Raw genomic sequence first — 25,874 nt, forward strand, 5'->3', positions numbered from 1 at the left:
TCATCATCTGCAATCTTTGTGGAATTCCCCGCAGTGTGGGCTTCCTTACTCAACACACACACAAACACACGCATAAACACACTGATGATTCAGAGGAGCGAGTTGTGCCTTTGGTAAGAGAGGAATGCAAAGGGGAGAAAAGGGGAATAAGAGACCAACTGAACTGTGGTTTCCACTGCACGTTGTGAGTCACGAACACGAGGGAGGGACGCAGAAGAGAAAAAAAGGGAAACTATTCTGGGATGGCTGCTATAGCAACATAATAAGCAAGGGGGTAGGTACTAGCAGGGATGTTTCCATAGCAATGCCCTGTGTGTGTATGGATAAATATCACATGCCACGAAGCTGTTTGCAACATCATAAGAAACTCTACTCTACTTTATTAACCAAAGTTTGTAGTGTTTAGGTTATTACATTTTTTTTTTAGACCTGATGATCTCTCCTCCCTCCTTCCTGTTTCCTCAAAGCAGGGTGTGGACAGTAAGCTCCTCTAAACAAACTGACGCAGGGAACACCTTTCTCAGGTTGGGTCTTGCTCCCACAGTCGTTGTGCAGACAGCGTAATAGTGTTACTGAAAACGTAGCGTCACTGTTGCCCAATTGTTTCACCTAATCAGCCCAGAGACGGTGAAGCAACCCCACAGATTTGACACACAAACATCACTGTGTTTCCTATCTACTGGATAAACCCACTGTGTGATCAGTTTCTTTACAGTCTCTGAAAATCACTCACTCTTCAATTGTTCTGAATTATTGACCCATTTGGAGCGATAAGGGGGATAAGGTTGTTTTTTTTGTGTAGGAGTGTCGCCTCCCTGTGAATCACCTCCCATCTGTTGTGTTTCAACACAAGAAGATACCTTCCCAGCACATTCCAGTCATAGCTGTAAATGTTCCAACACTGCAACTATTTCACTGGGTTAGATGTAAAGCTCCCAACAAGTCAATACATGAAGCGGGGGTCAATTTCTCCCCCAAGCGAGTCAGGGGTATCTTTTCGTACCCTCGCTGGAAGCTCCTCTCGGTCTAAACTGCCTCTTTACATGAATGAGTTGGAATTGAAAAGAGGAAATCAAATGTTTTGGAAAGAAGTGAAACTATGTTAGTAACGACAAACTGCTGGTTGTACGCCCTTAAACCTGCAATTTAACCTATTTACAAGAAGAGAGACAGTTGTACTTAAGTTTTCTAAGGAGATAATAGATAGGGCCCATTTAAAGATTGAAGGTTCAGTACACACCCACACCACAAAGCAGCAGACACTATGATGAGTCACTTTTTATCATAAAGTTACTTTTTGTAATGCTGGATGCCAAGTTGTGCATCAACTGGAAGGATGAGGAAAGTCAACGTTTTGTTATTTCTATTATACTTTTATTTCATTGTGTTACTAAGGTTTGTTTTTCAACGCCAGGGATCAATATTTATGCGCATGGTAGCCATGGTAGTGCATATTACAGTTTTGCTGTAGTTTGACAACAACACTCCTCATGCTCCACCTCCAGATTCTGGTAATATGAGACCGAGGCAACTCTGGGGTTTCATGTCCAAAAGTGCAGGGGCTGTCTGTTTTCCCTCTGCCGTACCTCTCCTCCTCTCTTCCTTCATGTCACACACTTTCCTCTCCTCTCTCACTCAGGCAACCTCCGTGGCAACGCGATCTCGCCGAGAAAAGACGTCAGTGTAATAATTTGCTTCTCTTAAAAACGAATTGTTTAAAGGTGTCAATCGCAGGCATTCTCATAGAGTCAGGCCTGCTCGGTTACTATATCAACTCACCTTTCCATGCCTATTTCAGCTATTTCCCCTCAGCAGAACCACCTTTGACCCCTCTCATTCCATTCCAGTGCTGAATTACTATGCTGTGTTTTAGTGCCAAAGAGAAATGTGCAGCTGAGACCCCATTAGGTGCACGAATAGGAAGGAACGCCCCTCAGTCATGGAAGAGAGGTTAAGATCCGAAGATCACTTTTTTTGCCTCATGGAAGAGATCAGCAATCTGATGCATGCAGATGTGCATTTCGAAATTTTGGCTTCCATAATTCTCTTCTCTTCTCTTATCAGAGGCCTTGCTTGCCTCTGCTTGAAACCCAGTTAGTTTTCACGTGTCCCAAGATGCAATTCGACCATAAAGAGAGCACACACGAGGTGAATTAACCCTCAAATGCTGACTAAGTGTCCGTTTTCCTGGCCCCATTCCTACTGCTCGGGTTTAATGTATTTTTGTGGGACTTGAAACCCAACCCCAGACAGCGTCTCGGGAAAACTCCATAAAACTTTGAGGGTGGGACTATGTGTGGTGGCTCAGTGCCGTCTCTGTCCACGAGAGATGTCCCTACAACAATGACACACTCTAATATTGACTGATAAAGCTGCAGGGAGGGGAAGAAGATATCTAGTGGAGGACTTGCTGCGACATTTATAACCCTCAAAAACAATCTACACATTCTTCTGTCTTTTTAGTCAAAAAATGTTAAAGCCAATTGACGCTCCTCAGAGAAATCTGCGTTGGATTTCCACATCCGACTCCCCAGTGTTAGCTCTTCCACCTCTCAGTTCCAAGCCCTCCACCGACCACCTCAGTCTTTTCCAGATGTGCGTCCTGAAACCGCCATATGCTCAGCATATGCATACCATGCCTAAAGCTCCTACGGGGGGCTGACAGCCACACAGGGACCTAGTGTGGCGAAACAATACAGCCTCTCTCTGTGTTCCTCCCTCGCCAGCACTCCTCACTGCTGCAACTGCTTTTAAGAGAAATCCCCCTCTCGTCTGCGGACGTAGAGAAAAAAAAAAAAGGACCGGGGAGCGAGGAATCGCAGAGAGAGGAAGGAAAAAGAGGTAGTGAGTGTGCGGCCAAGAGAGAAATGAAGACCAGGGGGAGGAAGGTTGGCAGGGCTGGAAGAGAAAATGTTGCCATTGGCATAAGACTGCACATTGTTCTTGTGGCTTACTTTAGTTTAGCTGTTTAACTCTGCAGTTACTCGACACAAACAAGGATCAGAGTATTTTATGGACTTTGTGTTGCTACTTTTGCATAAGACAATCACCTCAAAAGCCATAAAACCGTGTGTGTTGTGCTAACATTAAAAGTATCTGTGATTGAGAGATGAAAAGGCCTTTGTAACGCCACTCCTTCGGCAATCAAAGGGTTAGTCATCAGCCGTGTTGTAACTGCTGCGATGCTGTGGGTGAAGCCGAAGTTATTTGCTCAAGTTACAGCCCTCTTCCACCGTGATCCACAGGATGGGTGAGTCATGTGTTCAAGGACTTGGGCGCTTCACTGTTATGGGAACATTTCCATTTTCTGATTTCCATGAGACCACAGAACAAACTAAAATGGCCTCCTTGATTCAATACTACAGTGGATGATGGTTGCGCCAAAGTGATCTTGACTCATGCTTAGTAAGCTGGAAAAAATGACACATTTGACTCACTCTGGGATGTGCATCTCTCGTGTGTGTCAGAAACAAAGAGACCCACCCAGGGTTTTCTAAACCTCAGCATTAAACAAAGGATAACTGTTCTAAATGTTACCCAACATCACAAATATATATTTCAAGATGTGAATTCATAATGTTAACATCACTAGATATTATATGGGCGGGTCCAGGTGCCCTGGTTTGCTGTACTGAATGTAGAACAAACAAAGAACCAGACAAAGAAATCAGCTAGGGCAGTGGTGAAAATATACGCCTGGATGCAGGTGTGCAAACGCACAACAAACAATCCAAAGTGTTGGACAAACTTTCACACAGTTGGGTGTGTCCGATCAAATCAAGTCCTTTGTCTTCACCCTGGTATTACTGTTGACCTGGCAGACGAATTCCCTGGCTTCATAAACATGTTTGTCCTCCATAGTGATGATAGCTAATTAAAGGATGTTTTTTTACTTGAAATGGTCTTTTCGTGGTCTCTTCCTGTAAATGGAAATAAGGATACCATCTTATAGAGGTAGGCTCTGAAACAGGCCTTTTTGCATTTGAGCTGGGTGTGATCAAACCAAGAGATGTTCTATATCTGTCAAATCGCATTTCTTACCGGCACAAGTCTGCCAAAAAAAAAAACTTGGTTGGTGTGAGTCAGTTTCCAGGCATTTCTAAGTTCATCAACGCTGATTATAGTTTATGTACGTGGATTTAACCAAAGCGTTTCGATAAACTATATGGTAACAGTCTTGGTATCTTGTTCAAGAGGCATCTGAAGTTAGTTTTGTTTTTGACTGTTTTTCATTAAGATTTGTTCCAGGCTTCCTCTCCTTGGGGAAGCAAAAGCAACATCAAAACAAGGGCCCATAGTTTAAAGCAGATGACATTCTTGTCTTCGTTTGTGCAAACCACAGAGCTCTGGCCACTCATTTGTTCTCTGCTGGGTGAGGCTCATTCAACCGTTTCTCAGTGATAAGTCTTTGTCTGACCTCTGCAGACGGCAGAGGGTACTGCAACCAACACTGCTCAAGGCAGGGCAACGGCTTGGGAGTAACGAAGCGATGGCGTTTTCTATATGCTAAATGCACTGGCTCCTTCCCAAATTAATATTAAGCGGAAAATTAAGTACATGTAGTAAATCTTAAATGTCAGTCTCATGCTATGGAGCTAAAAAGCTTTGTTGAAAGTTTAGATACGATTTCATCCAACCACACCCAGTATAAATGTTGGGTGTAGTCATTAGCACTGTTGCACAACAACGGTGAGTCAGTGTACCAAGTGAATACACCTTTATTGTCTTTAAGTGTAGCAAATAATAACTTTTTCTCAATTGGTCTTTTTCCTGGGTGGTTCTCTTGACTGGAAAGGACTTAGAAAGATGAATGCACTTGTAGACGAGTTATCACTTTTATAAACATTTAGAATGAAATCATACACCAGACATGAAATCCCACAGATTGCATTACGGAAAATGCTTTATTTCGCAGGTCGAACAAAAAACCAGTTTGGGGCCACTGAAATATTTCATTTGTCTTTAAACACTGTCGATCCAAGTCATTCTTGAAGTTAAGTTAGCACGTGTTGGCTGAAAGTCCATAGGTTTAAGTTTTGAAGAGCTGAAGCGCCGAGTGCTTTCTTTACACCGTCCTGTCCCAGAGTCCTTTTCACTTGAAGATCTTGCCCTGGTTGAAGGCTTTACCAACATGCTTAAAGTCTCCCTCCCAGGCAAAGTACTCCTTCACCATGGTCTTGCACTCCTCGCTGTCACAATCCAGCTTGCGCCAGTCGTATGATTCATAGTCGATCTGCCAGTCTGGAGACAGCTGGGGGAGGAGGAAACAAAACAGTGAGTTATATGATTGGTAGCTAATTACCCTGAAGGTTTGAACAGGTAACCTAGACACCACTGGTAATCAGATGAATACTCAGGTCAGCATATCCAACAGGGAATACTTCAAATAGAGTGCATTCAAATATAGACCATGCAAGATGCAGCCAAATTTCAAAGAATTTACCAATGAGTCATTTTCTTTGTCTCCGTCTCACACCATGTAATTTTGAGAGGCAATCCAGAGAAGGAGGCTCAAACTAAAGCTGTACAGACAGCTCAACTCAACACTGAAATTTAAATTTTGAATCTATGATATTGTTAAATGTGCCCATAGCATGAACCAGCCTTTTACTCACAGGCAGAGTTGACTGGGATGAACATGGTCTCAAGTTTTTCTTCCCCCATCAGATTAAGACTTGGTGCCATGAATGGACACTGCCTTGCCCAAAGACAGGGGACACACTGCTTTCACCACAGAGGGATGACTCCTGTAGTGCAGGCCTATTTCTACCCAACAATTATAGTCTGCATTTTAACACACAAAATTGTGTATTCTTAAATGTCAAGTCGTATTTTTTAAAGAATGTTTATGAATCAGACAATACATGTCTTCAGCCAGACCATGTATATCCTGACTCCAAAATATATTGCATATTTTTTAGAAGCAGCTTAGGAGGACATTAGTCCAGCAACTATGCAAACATACCGTCTTTGTCTGAAACAAACCACTTTGACAAAACTGGCAGTACATGCTTGAGTGGGCATGTTGTGAAGTCAGAACACAATGAAAAGGGTGTTCAAAGTTTTTTGAAAACTTACAGGGAAAGCCAGCTCTTGGCCTCTGAAGACCCACAGACCAGAGATGCAGCCGTCATTGTTGGTGCCAAACAAGACGACACTAGCAAAGGCACTCTTTCTCAGTTTGTCCAGGCGCTGGAACATACCTGTAAATAAACGACATTTGAGTCACGGACATTTTAATGAATAGCGACATAAATCAACAATGTTAAGTGCGGAAGAAATTGTACTAGACAGTGAACAATGCACCATTTGCAGTATAATGAATACTCTAAAAAAGTTTCTAGATGACTCACTTCCCTTCAGCATTTCAAAAATGCCAAAAAGGCTCAAACTATGATAACCTAATAGGACATTTCAGTACCTCGGTCAGTGTGTCTTAAATTGTAACCAAAGCATGAACCAGCCTTTAACTCACAAACAGAGATGACTGGGATGAACTTGGTTTCAAGTTTCTCTTCCCCCGTCAGATTAAGACTTGGTGCCATAAATGGACACCGCCTTGCCCAAAGACAGGGGACACGATGCGTTTACCACAGAGACGACTCATTATAGTGCAGGCGTGTATTCTTTAATAACAAACAGATTTATTTTACTGATCAGCTAATTACACTCCTATTTTTTCCTAATTCTCAAAAGCACTTAAGAGGGACTGAATATCTTGAGTAAAAAGATTGTTAGAGAAGCAGAGGTCACTTTAAAATAATTCTTAAGCAGCATTGGTATATGTTCTCAGAACATGTCAGAAATCCACTTCCCTTAAATATGGGTCATATGCTGAAGTTACTTCCTTAGATCAATGCACTTGTTCTAATGGCTGCTGCAGTGTCTCACCTGTGATAAGGTTGCAGCTCTTAAACGTCAGTGTAAGCTCCTCAGGGAATTTGTACTGGCCGTACCAGATGGAGTACCCCTCTTTGTCGAAGTGCTCCCAGAAGTGGGGAAGGGCTACTGTCAGTGTGTCCTCGTTGGAGTACTTCCTCTTGAACTCATCCATAACAAATGGGCTAAAAAACAGAACGGATCAGGTCATGTACACATCTGCTTTCTGTACATAAGGAGAATGACAATGTGAGCAGATATGGTAAATTTTTTTAAAAAAACCCTTAAATTTTGGGTTCAATTTTTCTTAAATGTGCCCATAGCATGAACCAGCCTTTAACTCACTGAAACAGAGATGACTGGGATGAACATGGTTCTGTTTCTCTTCCCCTGTCAGATTAAGACTTGGTGCCATATCTGGACACTGCCTTGCCCATTGACAGGGAGGGGGGAGATGTGGAGTTTACAGGCCCGTTACTGACCAACACGGTGTGTACACCAAACATCTTCGCTTGTGAGCAATTCAATGTGGTTTAATGTGACAATCAAATGTGTCATGGAGAGTCAACACCCTCCACCCACTAATTAATACTCATTTTAACTCGAGGGAAAGTACTCAAAAATATTTTGCTGAAGTGATCGGCTGGAATAAGACCTTATACACATTCTTCCATCTAGAACACATTCAGAAACCTTTAAACTGTTAGCTAGACATGAAACAAATCTGGAGGGCAAAATTAAAATGCATTACAAAAACTAACCCCACGGAGAAGGACAGCCTGCAGATGTTTACCTCTTTGGCAGGTGTGCAAAGGGGTCCTTGGCTTTGGGCTCAGCAGCCAAAACAGCATCACACTCATCCATCTCTTCTGGGACAGGCTTTTTCTCTTCCTTTTTCTTCTCTTTCTTCTCCTGGGGCTTGGCTGCCTCTTTTGGTGCCTTCTCTTTCTTAGGTGGGGATTCTTTCTTGGGCTGCATCTCTGCAAACTTCTTGGCTGGAGAAATTGAACAATGAAAAACATGTTTAATGTGTAATGCCTCTGTATTAGCCTTCTCTGGGGCTACTCTCTGGCAAGGACTTTGGAAATAAAAGTGAACTATTCCAAGCAATTTGACAAAATTTGCACAACGCCCATTAGATGTAAAAAACATAAGGCTACAAAACTCATTTAAAATATTTTCGCTGAACAAGAATTTAGAAACAGAAAATGACTAATGTCACCCTTCAAAAGAGTAGTCATGTGCTAATGTGGTGTGAAGTCTGATCTCATTAATGTTGAATTACCATCAAACTGGGCCATCTTGTCACACAGCTTGACCTCTCCGAGGACAGCCCTGAACTGGGGCTGGTTGACGCAGGTGACAAACCAGCGGGTCACGTTGGGGTATGGCTGACGGAAAGAAGGCTCAAGGACCTAGAGGTTAGAAAGAAGAGGTTAAATCTTTTGAAAAGAGCATCTAGACTCAAAATCACTACACATGACTTATCAATGTTAGCTGTGGTGTGCACATCAAACCTGTTTGTAGAGCCAGAGCATGGAGCAGACCGCAGTGATGTCAGCTAGGCTGACCCTCTCTCCAACGAGGAAGGTACGGGTGTTCAGGTGTTGGTTCAGCACTGTAAGGACTTTCTTCATGTCCTCCTTGGCCTGCTCTGTGGCCTGCACAAAGCCAGATAAAAACATGACGATGCAGGATTACATTTGAAACCTACTATATAATTAAGTGCCAAGTCACAACAGCAGGGCAGTGCACTCTTGCAAACTTGCACCCACTTTCCACCAAATAATCATTTAAGTCTTATGTTTGTCCAAGATATGCAGTATAATGAATATAGTTTCTAGATGACTCACTTCCCTTCAGCATTTCAAAAATGCCAAAAAGGCTCAAACTAAGAGAACCTAATAGAGGGACATTTCAGTACCTCGGTCAGTGTGTCTTAATTGTAACCAAAGCATGAACCAGCCTTTAACTCACAAACAGAGATGACTGGGATGAACTTGGTTTCAAGTTTCTCTTCCCCCGTCAGATTAAGACTTGGTGCCATAAATGGACACCGCCTTGCCCAAAGACAGGGGACACAATGCTTTTACCACAGAGACGACTCATTATAGTGCAGGCGTGTATTCTTTAATAACAAACAGATTTATTTTACTGATCAGCTAATTACACTCCTATTTTTTCCTAATTCTCAAAAGCACTTAAGAGGGACTGAATATCTTGAGTAAAAAGATTGTTAGAGATGCAGTGGTCGCTTTAAAATAATTCTTAAGCCGCATTGGTATATGTTCTCAGAACATGTCAGAAATCCACTTCCCTTAGATATGGGTCAAAACACTAAACTGATGTGGGTTACAGATTTAGGCTTAAAACCAAACCCTACAGCTAATGTTCAAGAATTCTCTATGCCCAACTCAAAATCCATCAAAAAAAAAAACATTGTGGTGAGGTGCGAATATTTTGAGCAGCAGCTCTGATTCAACACGCAATGAGTTGATTATTACTGCACGTCATTCACCTTCTAGCAAAATGTTTCCTTTCTTGAAGGTCATGGTAGAACACAAGATTCTACTGATCAGTACTTGTGTTCTATAAATTACATCAACCTCAATTTCTAGGCTCCCTTTCCAAACACTGAGCTACTAGAGTATGTTGACTCTAGATAAAAAAGAGGTTAAACCGTAGAGAGAACTGAGTAAGGTACCTGCTTGTTGAACTGCATGATTCCCAGGGTGGGGAAGACCCATGCGCTGGCTGGTGGGATGATCTCAGAGTCAGTGAAGCTCACCCACTGCAGCACCTGGGCTGCGGCCTGGGGAGTGGCACCACGCAGGACCTCATTGCTCACTGCAATTGAAAAATTTGACATTTAAGAAATCAATAAAATGCATGTTGCCTTTAGACACATTAAAGCAAAATAACAGGGAAGTAAAACATTTAGCCATCCAACGAGTGGACCTAATAATGGTTGTATTCCTTTTAGGAGTACAGGTAACCATATGCTACTGTTAGCCCACCTCAACAATGAACAATATATTGTCCACTGCGAAAACAAATATATTTAAAGAATCTGAATTTAATTTTGCTTACTGGACAGACATGCCATGATGAAACTCTAAACCTGTGACAAACATTTAAAGTCCTGACAGAAACTGTCCAATTAAATCATGTGGTAACATGATGCGCTCTTATTTATTTTTTCTTTCCCCTTGAGCCACCAGGCAGCTGTTGCAAGGCCAGAATACCCTCACTGGCAGCTTACAGTCAGAGGTGGAGCCATTCGTGAGTCTTAGTCAATCGTGAAGGCAATTAAAAATAAAAAAACTTAAATTTTGGGTTCAATTTTTCTTAGATGTGCCCATAGCATGAACCAGCCTTTAACTCACTGAAACAGAGATGACTGGGATGAACATGGTTCTGTTTCTCTTCCCCTGTCAGATTAAGACTTGGTGCCATATCTGGACACTGCCTTGCCCAATGACAGGGAGGGGGTCCACACACAGCTTTCCCCAGTGGAGTTTACAGTTTTTTTTAGATTTGCCAAAGCACCAATTTATTACCAATAGGACTGACTCTCAAACATCCTCAACGCCCATTCTAAAGCATATCCTATCAGTTGGACAAACATTTTGGTGTTAATATTGACTTTATATCTTTATCCTTACAACCATCTGGATGTCACCAAATATTATCTTGCAATCCCACCAGGTTGAGAATCACTGTTCTGGATGAACATCCTAACCCAGAGTGGGTAAAACTAAGCATTTGATTAGTGATACAATGGATGACTTACGGTAATGAGCAATGGCATTGCTCTCAAACAGACAGAAGCCGTCATCTCCCTGGTAGGCCGGTACCTGCAAACAAAACAATGGGACTTATTTAGTTTATTGTAACTAGCAGTCACACAACAGCAGTGTAGTCAAACCAGTTAAAAATTTGTGTATACGTTGACGTGAGGAATATATAGACATAGTTTTGGTTATATTCATTCCTAACATCGCAACCAGAGTGACTAAGATGGAAGGCCTTTAAACTGAACACAGCTTAACTGAGAGACAATACCATTAAACCAACAAAACCGGTAGCACTCACCTTGCCCAGAGGGAAGTTGTTGAGGAAGGCAGGAGTGCGGTTCGTCTGCCCGAAGGTGAAGGCAGGGGAGCTGCTGGCGACTTTGAGGCGAGCGCCACTGTACTGGGCTGCAATCTGGGCCTTGAACGCCCGCCAGTTCTCTGGGTACGAGTACAGAGTCTGAAACGAGGAGACACAACATTGAAATAGTTGCAACAATAAAAATTGAATTAAAAATAAAACATTGATTTAATTTGAAATAATTTGTCACAATTTTGTATGCAGGACAGCTACGTGTTGAGTTGCTTTAAGATGTTTTCATATCACTGTCTTATTAAGTACAGTTAAATAACTGAAACTTCTAGAGCCAAAACTGGTACATCACTCCAGTTACAGGGCATGATGGGACATTGAGTTTTAATGACGCAAATGAATGAAGCCATTTAAACCTGGTGGTTAGCCACATCTTACACACTTGAAATAAAAAGGGGACATGGTGACACTTTCAAAGACGCCTAAATATAACTTACAAAAGCGAACTACCGCAATCAAATATAGTTTTGGGCACGAGCCACAAAAAAAACCCAAGATATTCACGTGGCTATCTGTTAGCTTCAAAGGCTAACTAGCATCATAGCCGCTAAGACAATCAAAGGAGTTTCCTTCGAACCCTAAAAGCTACAGAGAACACAGCTCCAACCGGGCGATAACAAAACAGAGATTAAAGCGAGATATTAAACAATTTAGCAGGTGATTTTCACAGAACGAAAATAGCTTAAGGTAACGTGGCACTAGCCTGCGCCAGGAGAGGGGCGTCATTCACTTTCAATGCTACGTCAGTGTAGCACAAGCTAACTGAATGAACATCTCCATAAATAAACACTTTATCTGCTCCATCTCACGCTCAGGACACGGATCATACCGAGGGAAGTTCGAAAAGAGCTCGGATGCGACGGATGTAAAGCGGATTGAGTCAGAAAGTTCACACGCAGCTGCATCTGTGGCCATCTCTCCATCTTACTCACCCCTGCCGCCATCTTCAGGACGAGAGAAAGAAAGACCGAGGGCGCGCTCCTCTGACGTATTTACGCCCAACAGACGTGCGCGCCCGTGACACTTCCGCGTTCACATTTCGGCTCTGGATTTGTACGTCAGGGTGAAGCTCTGCCACGTTTCAGCACAACGCAATAGATTTAAAAATATATCTGAATAATATATCTGAATGTAGGTTTTTAAAATAGACAAGGATAAAAAAAAACTATATAAGAACAAATAAAATACTTTATTACTGCCCACATACAGAAAAACAAACATACAGTTGAGATGGAAATTATGAATTCCATATGAAAGAAAAACTGAATGAATCACTTCCAATAAAAAAAATTGAAATACAGTCTGTACAGCGTGATAATAATACAAAAGTAGCTGTGGGCTTCACTGCCTGTCACCAAACCATATCAACCACTGTAGAAAAATAAAGCCATTATTACAAAGAAAGACACTACTACATAAAATGTTCCCCGTGCATCTTCTGGTGTGAATTAGCTCACAAGACCTGGAAAAAAAGAGAGGAAGAGAACTTCAATCAAAAAAATCGCAGAAAAATAACCGCGGTTGTAAGACTAGTTAGCAACACTGTGGTTTTTTACTCAGTTTGACCAAACAACAAAGACATATCCTGGGGATGTTGAGACAACTCAAGCCTCAGGAATCCTATATTTGCTCTATTGCAACAACATAAAATAAACTGAAAGAATTATATAAAATATATATTTAGTCAAACTATGAATCACAATTCCCTCATTGTGTTGAATAATTTCATATAATGTAATAGATATTATCAATTAATGACCGTCTAATGAGCACATCTACCACCTGTATGACAGTGTTCTGAGGTATAATACTCACCCAGATAGTCATCCATGAGAGATCCAATAGCAAACTGCAAAACAAAGAAAAACTTTTTTGCATTTTACAGTAAATTAACATACACAAAATTATTTCTATGAATCACAATGTAACATCTGACATATATTCACACATCTTTTCCTGTATTGATGCAGAAACATCGGTCCTTTGTTAAAGAAAGAATACACTTACAATGTCATTCTTATCCACTCTTGTTCCCACAATCTTGAGCCGGATCTCATCATCTTGCTGGATAACAATGTCCTTGAAGAGAACAGAGGAAATCATTAAAAACATATGTCTTTTTTAACACAAGTGTGACTTCAATGATCTGGATTTTTATATTTAATCATTTCATTTTTAAAAGCTGTTAAAACCCAAAAGAGGGAAATATTTCCAGGCGAGATTTTTTTTGTTTTGTTTATTAATTATGTTATACATAATAATACAAATAACACTGCATATTCTTACCTCATCAACTGTCTTATAACAAGGAGGGTTGGAATTGGGGTCAAACTCCATTTCTGAAGGGATGGACTAAAAAAAAAACCAAGAAAAGACAAGATATATGATATAAATATAAACATGTACCAAAGGCAAGCAATTCAGGCAACAACTATAGATGTTACAAGGACTCACATGGCGAGAGATGAAGCAAGACATGGGACCGATTTCTGTGAACAACCCAACCTGTAAGAAAAAGTGAAATATATAACAAAGTTAAAATCTGTGTGATTCAATAATAAAGACTTCCACTTATACATATACCAAAATAATTATCTTGCTCAAAATGACAACATACAATTTTATCTAACTGGAATCACAGTGTTTACATGTGAACACACGTTTTAACAACATGCACTGCACTGCTGCTCACCTTGTTGACCTGAGTGACAACAGCGTCCACCACTTCCCCCTTAAATGGGCGGAACACAATGGCCTTATACTTGACCGGGTACAGGACGAACCCTCTGCCTGGCTGGATTACACCTGCCCCAATGTTGTCAATGGTGGTGACTGCAATCACAAAGCCATACCTGAAAGAGAGAAATTCAAAAGAGGTGTCACAACCATGTTGGAATATGAATGCAACATTAATATATTTATAGAATAGAGTGAACTAATGTAAATGTGAATGTAATGTAAGTTTGTGGAACTTCACTAACATCTGAATCCATATATTATCAACAAAATTGATCAAACCATTAAATTTAAATCTCCTGCATATAGCGGAGTGTTGCAGTCACTCACTTGCCAGTGCAGGTTCCCTCCACCTCTGTGAAAAGCTTCTGCTTCACGGTGTTGAGGAGGTTTGGACCAAAGTACCTCGGGTGTAGCAAGATTTCATGCTCCAACGAAATCTGCGAGCACAAAAAGTACGTACAAGACAAGATTTCGGTTATTAATGATGCAATAACAGTAAAAGGGCGTATGAACGTGAGTCTGTGTTTGCTGTTCGTGCGATGAAAGGGGGACAAACGAATGTGTCAGCATGTGATCAAAACAGAAACGAATTTGGAGAAGTTTTGTTTAGCTACATTAGCAATGCTAACCAAGCAGCGATCACGGTAATCAGACCTTTCTGAAATAAACGTCCCTTCTCTGCCATTAGCCAGCTCGTACAGTGAGAATAATACTCGTACTTACATGGTAAAACATCTCGGGTATGATGTCCAATCAGACCTTGGTTAATATTATTGTTTTGAAAACTTACAACCACCGCATTTCAGTCATTGAATGAACCTGACGCTTATTCGCTACAGAGTCTCTTCCGGGTCAGCGGGTCAACCGTCGATGAAATGAGACTGCTGTGGTCTTTCAGGAAGAATTCTGTCACTGGAATAAATATCTCATACTATCCACAAATACGTTAATGGATATGATAATAAAGAACTAAATGCGTATTTCTAAGCATTGAGTAATGCTTTATTTCGACTCTAAACAATAGACAATAGAAGCAAAGCATGGCTCCACACATACAGTCCGACCCCTGGCGGTGTGGAGGGGTAGTGCAGGAGGGCGGCGACAGACAGCGGGCTTGACTCAGTGCTGCTCTGTGATTGGCCAGTCCGACTGTGCGCCGATGTCAACAGAGACATCCATAAACCACTGGACTAGTTTCCCAGGATTGGTCGATTAATCTGCCTCTGATTATCAGTTTGTCCAAACTTCACACACAGGTAAATGTAATGTCAGTCAATATGTGATGGGTTGAATTTTAGTACGTGAGCTGATTATATTAGGATCGTGACTGATTTATCAATAATGTCTCGTCTTGCTTGTATGGACACGCCCTCCAGCCGCCTCACTAAACAGGAAAGAAAATAGCTCTCGCTCTGATCTGACCCTTCAGGGACTCCGTACCTGTGCAAGTTCCAGGCAGTGACATGGCGAGTAACCTCATCTCCAAGTTGTTTCGTCCCCCTGTGTTCACACAGCTTGTAAGTACTCGTATATTCTCTCACTTTCTGCTCGCTGCCTTTGGCCCTGTCCCTGTATGACCCCCATGTTCCTCTCCGGTCTCACGGCCAGGCGGCGCTCCGGTCCCGGGGCAAGGTGGCTGCAGCTGCGGGAACCAGACTTCTGTCCAGTGACCCTTCTCCGGAGAAGATCAGCCGCTACCCAGTCCCCAACAAGAAAGACTTGCCTTATGATATAGTGGAGCTCATGGAGGAAGTTGAGTCTAAGGTAAAAAGTAAATGAACACATGAATAAGTGAGACATTCAACTTTGCTGCACTTGTTTTAAAGGGGACATAGCATGCCCATTTTACCACAAGTTGATATGGTTCCTTGGGGTCTTAATGAAATGTCTGTAACATACTTTGGTCAAAATACCACAAGGATCATTTAAAACAGCACCCTTTTACCCTGTCTAAAACAGCCCTCCACAGAGTGACCTGTTTTGAGTGCCTGTTCCTTTAAATGCTAGTGAGCCAGCTCCCCCTCCCCCCATGATTTTAAACGATATAAATTACATATTTTATATGATATAAATTATCAAATATGCATCCCATACTTTGTATTCCCCTTCTGTTGTCCTGGAGTTTTAATTTCCCCAATCACATAATTAAATGTCCCCCTCTGCCCATCCACTACAAGCACACAAGCAGATAGACAGAGAGAGAAAGAGAGGGGTGGGGGGGGCTATGAAGACCATCATTTACCCCCGAACCCCGACATTCAACGGGTACAACAACAAGCAGAGAAAGCAGAATCGCGGGCTGACCTTATATATACAGTCTATGGGGCTGACTGGCGCGGAGAAATGCGCGTCCCGTGTGAACAGCCAGGCGGCTGCGCGCTTGAGAACAGCGCGGCGCTGCGCGGCACGGCGCTTCCGCGTCCGGTGTAAACCCGGCGTAACGAGTGTGGGGGGCGGGGGGGATGAGGTGGGGGGTGGGCCAAGGCTATGTAGGGAGACTTCCAGTGTATTGTGACGACACAGTACACAGGAAGCTCATTCCAGTCACTCAAGCATGACGTTTCTGACTTAGAGGAACCATAACAAAACGCGCGAGTGTTTTTTTTCCAGAGTTTTTGGGTTGGTAGACATGCCAGATACCCACATTAACATGTAGAAGCACTAAAAAAGTGGAATTTTCATGATATGTCCCCTTTAATTCCTGTTGTTGTTGTTGTGTTCACAGGGAGGCTTTTTGCCAAATGTCTTCAAAGTGCTCTCTCACAGGCCTGCAGAGTTCAGAGCTTTCTTCGCTTACTACAATGAACTAATGAACAACGAGACAGGTGTGTGTGTGTGTGTGTGTGTGTGTGTGTGTGTGTGTGTGTGTGTGTGTGTGTGTGTGTGTGTGTGTGTGTGTGTGTGTGTGTGTGTGTGTGTGTGTGTGTGTGTGTGTGTGTGTGTGTGTGTGTGTGTGTGTGTAGATGTGTCTGTGTGTGTTTCTATGATGGCAGTTAAGTGGTATGTAGTTTTTCCACCATGGCCTCCCTGAAACAGTATTGACACTCATGATGGTGACGACACCTCCTCCACCACATGATGAAGACGCCTTCAGATTAAACATTGTCAGGATGTGCAGGTTATGCAAGATGTCAGTTACATATCATTTAGGTGTGCATGTGCTGTTTGTGTCAAATTTCTGTGCAGGAGTGCGTCAGACACTTGTTGTCTTTGTGTGTCATTAGTTCGTCCATGTGATGTTTTTCCTGATTTCACATTTATTCAGTGTCTAATGTCTTCCAGGCAGTTTAACCAAGGCAGATCGTGAGCTGATCGTAGTCGCAACCAGCATCCACAACAAGTGCCTTTACTGTGTGGTATCCCACAGTGCACTGCACCGCATCTTCTCCAAGAAGCCCACTCTGTCTGATCAGGTATCACCTTTTACTGATTGTTGGCCATAGATATCAGGCCCCTAAATATGCCTGTTTTTATCTGTGATAATGCCTCTCTCGCAATGTTTAAGAAAGAGGAAAAGAAAACAAATCCCAGATCCACGCCAAAATGTAATGTTTTCTTTCTTGGCCCATGTCCCATCCTTCCACCAAGCTTTGTGGAACTATGTTCAGTAGTTTGTGTGTAAACCTCCTGCACAAACAAACCAACTAACAATCAGACATGGGTGAAAAAAAAATAACATCCTTGGTCGAGATGGTGACTCATCACATACACACTGCCACTGTTTTCATGTTGCAAAATTTCACTGCGTGTTTAATATGAGAAGAAAAGGAGAAATACATCTTTCTTGTTCCTTGTATCAGTTTCAATCATTCCCATTTTCACATCCATATATTTCTCCTCCTTGTTATGACTACTTATATATTCTGTTTTTTGGTTTCCTTCCTTACTGTAAAACATACAAGGCAAACAAAATATTTCCACTAATCAGCTCTCTCCCTGCCCTCATCCAGGTCATTACTAACTATGAGAACGCAGAGCTGGAACCTAGGGAGCGCGCCATGGTGGACTTTGCAATGGCCGTGTGTCGCAGCGACACCATCACGGAGCAGCACTTCCAGTCTTTAGAGGAAGTAGGCTTTGACCGCGAGGATGTCTGGGACATCGCTGCCATCGCTGCATTCTTTGCCATGTCCAACCGGCTCGCCCACCTCACCGACATGAGGCCGAACCCAGAGTTTTACAACATGGGCCGTGTTCCCAGGGACAAGAGCAAGGAGAAGGCAGACGGGGAGCGCAAGTGAAAAGTGACACAAACAACAGTCCTGCCCAACGCTTGTGTGTGTGTGAGTGTGTTTTTGAAGGAGAGAAAGAGATGGGCCTGTCTATAACCATTCCAGGACTCTGTAACATGTGGATCGCTCTTGTCTAAAAATAATTTCCGTGGTCAATAATTACGTGAGGGCGACAGTTTGATTTTGTGAGTTTGTTTATTCTCTTTGACATTTAGAATTTTTGGTGTAAGTTTTTTTTATTTAACACTTGCCGTGGTGGTTGTGGGGGGGATTGAAATATTTTTGCAGTTGTATGTTGTTTGTTTGCAGTCTAATGATAAAATTCACAATATTATCAGTTGTGTTTTAACTCTATTAAATAAGATCTGTTCATATATATATTATATTTTAATATACAAAGACACTTTTATATTAACACTCATGATAAATAGCTTAAATTCAGTCTCTAGGCAACTCTTTATCTTCTTGTTTATGTAATCAACTGAAAGAACCTTTGTCACCATGTGTTGCAGAATGATGTGTTTAAAACATTATTCACCAGCTAAAAATCATTTTTTCTGCTAAATTAAATTTCCTTGATTTTTATTATGACAGTATATGACATTTTCTTTCATCTGGACCACAGTCAGTGCTTGGCCAGTGTCACACCACCAGATGGCACCATATACATATTGAAATTTGTTAAATTACACCAGCAGGACTGAAGGGCCTTAACTTAATCTTCACTTAATCATCATTTCAAATAGATTGTTTGATATTATATAAATCCAGATCATTATCCGTATCTGCACCAAAAAAGATAAAGATTTCTGCATTATTTCTTGAGAAATTCACAAAAATATAAAAACAAAACCCTATCTTGCAGCCCTACAAATTTATAAAAACGTAACCACTCAAATACATTAAAGATACAAAACATAAAAACAATACTTAATAATAACACATTTTCCATCATAGTCATTTTGTTCACATTAATTTATTTGTCGTGTGCTACATCATAGATTAAATTAATTCTGGTAGAAACACTGCCAAGAAAGTGAAAAAAAAATATATCAGTGATCTGCCCATTTATTCAGATCCACTCCAGGATTTTATGGTTTCTTCTTTGGGCCTCGAATATTTAGGGAGATATTTCCTTAAGTGAAAAATTGTCATTTCATATGGGTCTGTGAATGTCAAGTCAATGTCGCATTTCAGCCTGAGGAACCAATGTGCCTGAAGGTCGTCTAAACAGGATATCTACTCCTTCTTCAGGTACAAACATAATCACATTAAATTCTTCTGAAGAGCTCGAGACACATTGTTCCACTCACATTAGTCAAGGTCGTTTTACTGAGGACTTTCCTCTGGAGGACTCTCTGAAGATCAGATTAATATTTCTGCTGTTTAAACATCGATATGAACTTCAGCGATAAATATGAAATGAAATGAAAGCTGACATATGAATCTGTTCAAATTCCGAGATGGGACCCTGCTGGTCTGAAGTGCTTTGTATTGATTGTGTATCCAGAGTTTTCCTGCAGGGTGAAGTTTGCAGGCTACAGGACACCGCTCCGCTCAAAGACTGTAAATAACAGAGGAATCTTTAGAATTTGTAACACTGTGATGACATTTTCCCTTCAACTCACTGTACGTTGACAGAATATAAACTTTAAAAAAACTTTATCTTACCCTGGCCCGTATATGCAGTATGAACGAAAAATTATTCCTGTCATTCACTCCAGACTTCCCGCAGTCAGTCAACCCACATAACTCAAAGAGAGATAGGAATTTGGGTTTTGTAAGACGTGCTTTTCACTTCTTTTATGCCTCCTCTGGGTGTTTGGGCAAATCTTGTCCATGTCAATTGAACACAACTTTGAATGTTGTCAGATAACTCCTCCAGTCTCTCACTGTTACTGAGGAGAGGAGGAGTGGCCTAAAAACCTGATTGTTCTCATGTAAATTGTGTCTTCAGTCTACAGCCTCTTCCTCTTTATTGTGAGGTTAAGCTCAGTATTTGCTGAACAACCGTGTTGCTCTTTCAATCCTCTTAAACTGTAACTTCACATCCAAAGACAATAAAAACCTAAAGACAGATGTTCAACAGGGATGTGAAGGCACAAGATGGGGAACTGTGTGTTCTGTTGTAGGATAAGTTGATATAAGGAGTCAGAAATCAATAATAAGAAGCATGAACCTTCACAGTCGGAAATCCAACTCTTTTGGTTCATGAGGCATTTGAATCGTAAACAAAGAGAACTGATCACTTCAGTAAAAACAGTTGCTGCTACCGTTGTTTTGTTAAATACAAAATGCGAATAGTATTTGAGCAAGATGAACAGATATTGAAGTAATCCGTATTTTTCCTACAGCTACACCCTGTGGTTGTATGGGTCTGCCAACAAGTGCAGTTTCAATCTACATAAAAAAATGTCGGACTAACAAAAGGTCACTGTGACCTTTGACCTCTGAAATCTGATCAATTAATCTTTGAGTCCAAGTAATCCACACGCGAGCACAGCTCCAGAAGAGGATCACAGCGGACATTTAGACCAAAAACATGGTGTAAATGACGCCGTTTCCAGTCGAATTTGGATGTCGGGGCCTGCAGACACTTGGATGACACATTTTTCAGTTGTTTTTTACGTTTGAAGAAGTGGTCCCCAGTTACTTCAATTGTACCGGATTTGGGAAAGCCAATTTCAAGATGTGTTTTCCTCTTTTAACTAGGCTTTACTTGAGGGACAGGAGGGATGTTCTCTCACTCTGTGACTCACTGAAGTGAATGCAGATGTACAGAAGGACTGAAACAACAAGGCACACATGGGACATGAGCAAATGGACAGATGCAAGGATGAGAGCATTATCCTCTCCTGTTAGGAATGTGTCATTTACTGTAAAAAGTTTGTGTTGACATGTATGAGTGCAAAACTACATATATGCACAATCTTGTGTGTGTGTGTGTGTGTGTGTGTGTGTGTGTGTGTTGAATGTGGCTGCTCTGTGAGCATTTGCAGCTGGGGTCATTTGCATTAATTGCGTTTGATTGAATTTCCCATGTAACAGAGCAGCTACTTGTTCCCTATCTGGGAATCGAATCCCCACAGACTCGACATCAGAGATAGAACATGCAGTCAGTCACACAGCTGTGACACAGAGAGCTTTAAAAAAAAAAAAACACTCCATGTGGCGAACACGTAGAGGTCAAGGTGCTATTATCTTTGCAGTAAAATTGTTGGCTGCAGCGTCATCCTCAAATGTCAGATTTCAATGTCAGTCTCTGAAATATACACTGAATGAAAAATATACCTCACCCAGGGAGACTTTACAAAGAAACATTTTTTGAATTAAGCAAAGATGTGATGAATGACAAGAGTCATTATTACATTATGCATCATGAACTGAATCCTATCATAATATTCCGCCCCTCAAAGGTTCCTGACATTGATCCTTATTATCGTTTCAAGTTTATTCATGTCATTCCAGCCACATCTGTAAAACATACAAGGGATCGAATCATGGTTTCTCAGGACCCTCGAGCACAAGCAGTTAAAAGACAATGAAAAAAAGCAGTTTTAAAGACAAGTGTGATAATTATAAAGTGCAATCAAGTGCCTGACTTAAAATTATTTAAAATAATAAAAACATGAAAAATGCATAATTATTTATTATGCCTGTGATTTAAATGCAGGGGTTACGGCCTGTGGGAAGAAACAGTTTCCCATCCCTGTCACACTGAGGTAACATACTGATGTACAGGTATGGGTAATATATTCAGGTAATCTTTTGGTTGTTGTTGGCAAATTTTAAAAGTTTCAGGTATTAATATATGCAGCAGTTTACGAGGAAGCGTGATGCAAAATAGGTTCAACAGGAACGTCAGTCTGCACATCCTGAATCTGATCAGGGAGCTGGTAGACCTGTCAGAGCAGCTGTCACGTAACGCGTCGTGATGATAAAAGTCACGGCGCTGACTCTCGGGTGAAGGTGTAAGAGCAGCTTTAAGAGCAGCCAATGAGCCAGCGAGAATAGAAAGTAACATACTTGATATCACTGTCATGAGGAACTCAGGGCTGGAACCGACGTGAAGTAAAAAATACTGCAGATAACGTGTAGCTTTCTACATCATGTCTACAGAAACAGATTTACTGCTACAAATCATCCCGACAACTCTGAAGCAGCCACTAATGCGCTGCTCCTCCACATGGCTGAGGCTCTTTCATGACCTCTCACTCAACCAGTTTGGGAAGTGTTTCAGATTAGGCCGTTCCAGACGGATAATCCAAATGCACATTTGCTCAGATTACTTCATGCCTGCGGATTACAGGTCATGCATCATCTCATATTTGCTGCTAAAAGAGAGAGATTGAGAGATTCATGCATGTGCTGGTTTTATTTGTATGCTTACCGTTGCTATTTTTATTGTGTGTTTTGAATGTATGGCTGCCTGGGCATTTAGAGGTAACCTACATTATGCTGTGTAGGCCCCATGCCTTTATTTTCCCTTTGAAGATATTCAATAATAGTGGAGATCAGGTGCTGCCAATGCAGACATCCAACTGTGACCTGCAGCCTGTCTTCTGAGCTCTGCAGCACACTGGAACTAATACTGTCAGTGTTGGATGGGAGATTGTTTTGTCCCTGTGATGTGTTTGGTTTCGGCTTCATTCCCATCTTAAACATCAAAGCCTTCTATCTGCTTTGTTTTTTTTCAAGTCTCTGTTTTCACCGTGTTTAGGCTCCAGATTAGTGCTAGAATCTAGGTTGTAATAACTATTTCAGAATTCTGCTCTTTCTGCGCACGCCCTTGAAATGTGGCAAGATCATCAGCTCGGCAGACTCTTGTGAGCGTGCGCAAGTGCTGTGCTCATGAATATCATTTGACTGGTTTAATTGCAGCCATGTGTTCAGAGGGGATTTGCACATCTCACATATGAAACAGGAATTTGGGCTCAGTGAGAGAGAGGAGGAAACCCCTCAGGACAGTGAGAGGAGACTGATGGATGACAGGACTCCCCTGCCCAGCCAACTCCGCCATCGCTCGCTCATTTTGGTGAAGCATCACATTTGCATTCAGGCCGTCCCCTCTTTTTCCCACCCACCGAAATGAATCAGGGCTTATTACAGTAATGAAAGTGTCGTGGCAGAATGAATTAAACAATGCCTTAAGAGATTACTGAAACAGGAAGGCACAGTGAAGAAATGTAAAAATAGAAAAAACGATAAAGAGAACAGAGAACAGAGACAGAGAATAGACCAGTGTGTGAAGGTGAGAGACTGTTTACACCCGAGGAGCAGGTGGCCGGGCAACATGCAGGGCAAAGAGGGGGAAAGAGCGTCTTCTGGTGCGGCTGAAGCATCCAGCGAGGTCCTCAGCCCCCAGGGGATTGTGGGAGTGTTGTGTCCATGGGGACTGGAATGAGAAATGCAAAGAGGGAGCAAGAGATCTGCTGTGGAGTCCCACCTACCCACAATGCACCTGCCACACATACACACAGCGAAAGCTTTCTATGAACTAATAAAGCCAGCCAAGGAGTTCAGCAGGAAGAGGTCACTCTCATATTGGATGGTAATAAGAAGGAGCTTCAGCCCAAACCTATTTCTTTATGGATTTTATTATTTTCTTGCCCTTTCTGCTTTGCCCCACAGCCCCCATCGACTTGTTTATGGTTTAGATATGACAATAATGCAGCTGCTGTATATTATTTACTGTTGTTGTTTTTCACTGCTATAGATTAGATTTTAATCAGTGTTCCAAGACAAAAAAGAAGAAAAGCATCTGTGTTTTGGTCCATAACTTCTTGATTCCCCGTGAAGTGTACATCAGCTGCACGCTGAGCCCAGCAGCCTGACCGTTTGACACCATGAACGTGCAATCTGGTGTCGCTAAGGCTCCCGCTGAGCACAGTGTGTGTGATTGTGTTTTTGTTGATGTATACAAGCGTGTGTGTGTGTGTGTGTGTGTGTGTGTGTGTGTGTGTGTGTGTGTGTGTGAGGCACCCAACCACCCAGTCTTGCACTTGCACCTGCCACCACTGAGGCTCTGTATCGACAGCCTGACATAAAAAACAGCAACAAAAATAACTTAACGCACACGACACTTGTTTACATGTTGTGATCTCGACTGTGAAGGTCTGGCTGAATATTTCAGGCACTTGAAGATTAGCAGCAGAGTCTGGCAGCTGAGATGTTTTCTTTTTCTCACCGGGGGGTTTGCTATGCATACCAGGCGGCGTTGATGAGATTGGGGATGCATGCATCTGTTCCAACAATTTCTTTTCCCCGAGACTGTTAACTAATTTTCATAATGTGAGACATAGTAAAAGACATGTTAGACATAAGGACGAGTGTTAGGAAGGGCAGTGGAATTCGCGGAGACCTTAGGAAAACTGTTCAGGAAGAAAATAAAACAATTTACGTCTGTTTACAGTTGCAAAAATAAAGACTATTTGCCTCCAGGATTCCTCGTAATTTTAACATTTACATTCATATATCTTCTAAAGCCAGACTGATGCTGCCACCGATTCCATGGTAGTGGTGCATTTCTGTTGTGTTTTTGTCCAAAAAGCCTCCATATTGTATAAACATTAAAATATGAAAGCCTACAGGACAGAACAGAACAGAATAACTAGCTTAGCATGGTGATTGATATGATTTTTTCATTTTGTTGCATATTTGAATTTGAAGCTTGTATTGTTATTGTTGTGCTCCCTCAGCCCTGAGGGAATTTGTCTCAGACCACATTAGAGTGGACAGATTTCTAATTAAGCATGAAAAGAAAAGTGCTTGATTTGGTGTGTGGTTGCTATTTGTCTTTCCTGGATTCCAGACTAATAACACGGTTAAAACTGTTTTCTCAATTAATTAATATCAATCTTTGCAGTTTTACTAAGTTTTACAGTTTTTTTAATAAATGCCGCTTACTCATATCAGTCCCCTTCACACAAAGAGCCGATAGTGAGAACTTTTAACTTCATAAAATATGAGACTTTGGGACTGAGGGCGATGCCAAAGAAGAACAAGATTCAGAAAAAGATTCTACTCGGAGGACATTTGATTCCAATTTGAAAAAATAGGATTCCAGTCTCCCTCTAATAACTCAGGGGTTTGTAATAGTTTTTTGAATGTGCAGACTCACGAACATCAAACTTTATCTCTAACAGAAGTAAATACACCAACCATTAAGCCTGAACATGGGCACTGTCTTATCGATTGGAGTTCTTCCAGAAAACATCAAACAATTGGAAGTTGAGACGAAGCTTTTGTTGGTCGCACAAAAAAGAAATCAGAGCACATTTCCTAGACCACAGAAGGAAAACATGCCCCACTTATTTTTTTGGTCTCGCCTGCTTTTTTGGCCTATTTCAGCTCAAATTTTCATTTGATATCCTGGCCCATAAAATATTTTAATTTCCTTCTTCATCTGAGACCAAAGACCATTTTCCAATCAATCTCTTATATATTTTTTCTTTTGTACATTTGAAAACAATGTATTTCCCTTGTCCTGGTGATACTCTTTGACAGTTTGACCTCCCTGAATGGATTGAGTTCTTACAGTTGAGGCTGAATTCATTACTTTCCTTTTTGTCCTGTAATGGCACATCCTGGCCCATTAAAGTGTAGAACAGAGAATATTGCAAAGTTATAAAAGCTGGGGACAAAAACACCAGATGCCAAAATGTCTTACTAATCTGCCTAATTCCTAAACATTGCTTTTATTGATGTGCTCGTCCTTAAATGTGCCGCTCGTTTGCTGTTATTACAACTGAGTCACAACCATTTACACAGTTCATTCCAGTTCATCCTCTGTGTTATCGTCATTAACAGACCATCATTTTACATTGAAGGCATCTGGCTGATGTGTTTTCTTCCACG

The 25,874-nt window shown here is 41.5% G+C and overlaps 3 protein-coding genes across 5 annotated transcripts; 1 reads left to right on the top strand and 2 right to left on the bottom strand.

Moving 5' to 3' along the window:
* Positions 1-4,876: 4,876 nt before the first annotated feature.
* On the bottom strand, positions 4,877-12,130 carry eef1g (eukaryotic translation elongation factor 1 gamma). Of its 2 annotated transcripts, XR_007032818.1 has the most exons (11): positions 11,979-12,130; positions 10,975-11,133; positions 10,673-10,736; positions 9,584-9,726; positions 8,397-8,540; positions 8,165-8,294; positions 7,673-7,874; positions 6,892-7,064; positions 6,079-6,203; positions 5,616-5,766; positions 5,040-5,251 (listed from the first exon to the last, which is right to left on the bottom strand). XR_007032818.1 is itself a non-coding variant. In XM_035161350.1 (10 exons), the coding sequence occupies exons 1-10, from the start codon at positions 11,988-11,990 to the stop codon at positions 5,093-5,095; spliced, it is 1,311 nt and encodes a 436-aa protein (XP_035017241.1). In that variant the 5' UTR covers positions 11,991-12,130; the 3' UTR covers positions 4,877-5,092. The 2 variants fall into 2 exon arrangements, 1 of the variants encoding a protein (XP_035017241.1); XM_035161350.1 differs by lacking the exon at positions 5,616-5,766 and having other exon boundaries at positions 4,877-5,251.
* Positions 12,131-12,216: 86 nt separating this feature from the next.
* Positions 12,217-14,664, bottom strand: polr2g (RNA polymerase II subunit G). The gene is made up of 8 exons (XM_035161352.2): positions 14,509-14,664; positions 14,113-14,222; positions 13,739-13,898; positions 13,501-13,551; positions 13,333-13,398; positions 13,054-13,125; positions 12,862-12,895; positions 12,217-12,508 (listed from the first exon to the last, which is right to left on the bottom strand). The coding sequence occupies exons 1-8, from the start codon at positions 14,518-14,520 to the stop codon at positions 12,495-12,497; spliced, it is 519 nt and encodes a 172-aa protein (XP_035017243.1). The 5' UTR covers positions 14,521-14,664; the 3' UTR covers positions 12,217-12,494.
* A 243-nt stretch (positions 14,665-14,907) lies between these two features.
* On the top strand, positions 14,908-18,602 carry si:ch211-175m2.5 (uncharacterized protein LOC568697 homolog). Of its 2 annotated transcripts, none has more exons than XM_035162361.2 (6): positions 14,908-15,041; positions 15,162-15,302; positions 15,394-15,549; positions 16,511-16,610; positions 17,068-17,198; positions 17,736-18,602. In XM_035162361.2, exons 2-6 carry the CDS (start codon positions 15,249-15,251, stop codon positions 18,024-18,026), a joined length of 732 nt encoding a protein of 243 aa, XP_035018252.1. In that variant the 5' UTR covers positions 14,908-15,041; positions 15,162-15,248; the 3' UTR covers positions 18,027-18,602. The 2 variants fall into 2 exon arrangements, with proteins under 2 accessions (XP_035018252.1, XP_035018253.1); XM_035162362.2 differs by having other exon boundaries at positions 14,921-15,041; positions 15,215-15,302.
* Positions 18,603-25,874: the final 7,272 nt, after the last annotated feature.

This window comes from Hippoglossus stenolepis, chromosome 7, assembly GCF_022539355.2.
Source record: "Hippoglossus stenolepis isolate QCI-W04-F060 chromosome 7, HSTE1.2, whole genome shotgun sequence".
NCBI lineage: Eukaryota > Metazoa > Chordata > Actinopteri > Pleuronectiformes > Pleuronectidae > Hippoglossus > Hippoglossus stenolepis.

Bases quoted from the DNA above. Each gene is read 5' to 3' on its own strand.
- eef1g (XM_035161350.1), bottom strand. The intron at 10,737-10,974 runs GTGAGTGCTACC...TTTTGTTTGCAG, and splicing joins ACAACTTCCCTCTGGGCAAG to GTACCGGCCTACCAGGGAGA. The intron at 7,065-7,672 runs GTAAACATCTGC...TCTGTTTTTTAG, and splicing joins TTTGCACACCTGCCAAAGAG to CCCATTTGTTATGGATGAGT.
- polr2g (XM_035161352.2), bottom strand. The intron at 13,552-13,738 runs GTGAGCAGCAGT...TTTTTCTTACAG, and splicing joins TTGTCACTCAGGTCAACAAG to GTTGGGTTGTTCACAGAAAT. The intron at 13,399-13,500 runs GTGAGTCCTTGT...TTTTTTTTTTAG, and splicing joins CTTGCTTCATCTCTCGCCAT to TCCATCCCTTCAGAAATGGA.
- si:ch211-175m2.5 (XM_035162361.2), top strand. From the start codon at position 15,249: ATGGCGAGTAACCTCATCTCCAAGTTGTTTCGTCCCCCTGTGTTCACA. The intron at 15,303-15,393 runs GTAAGTACTCGT...TCTCACGGCCAG, and splicing joins CCCCTGTGTTCACACAGCTT to GCGGCGCTCCGGTCCCGGGG. The intron at 17,199-17,735 runs GTATCACCTTTT...GCCCTCATCCAG, and splicing joins AGCCCACTCTGTCTGATCAG to GTCATTACTAACTATGAGAA.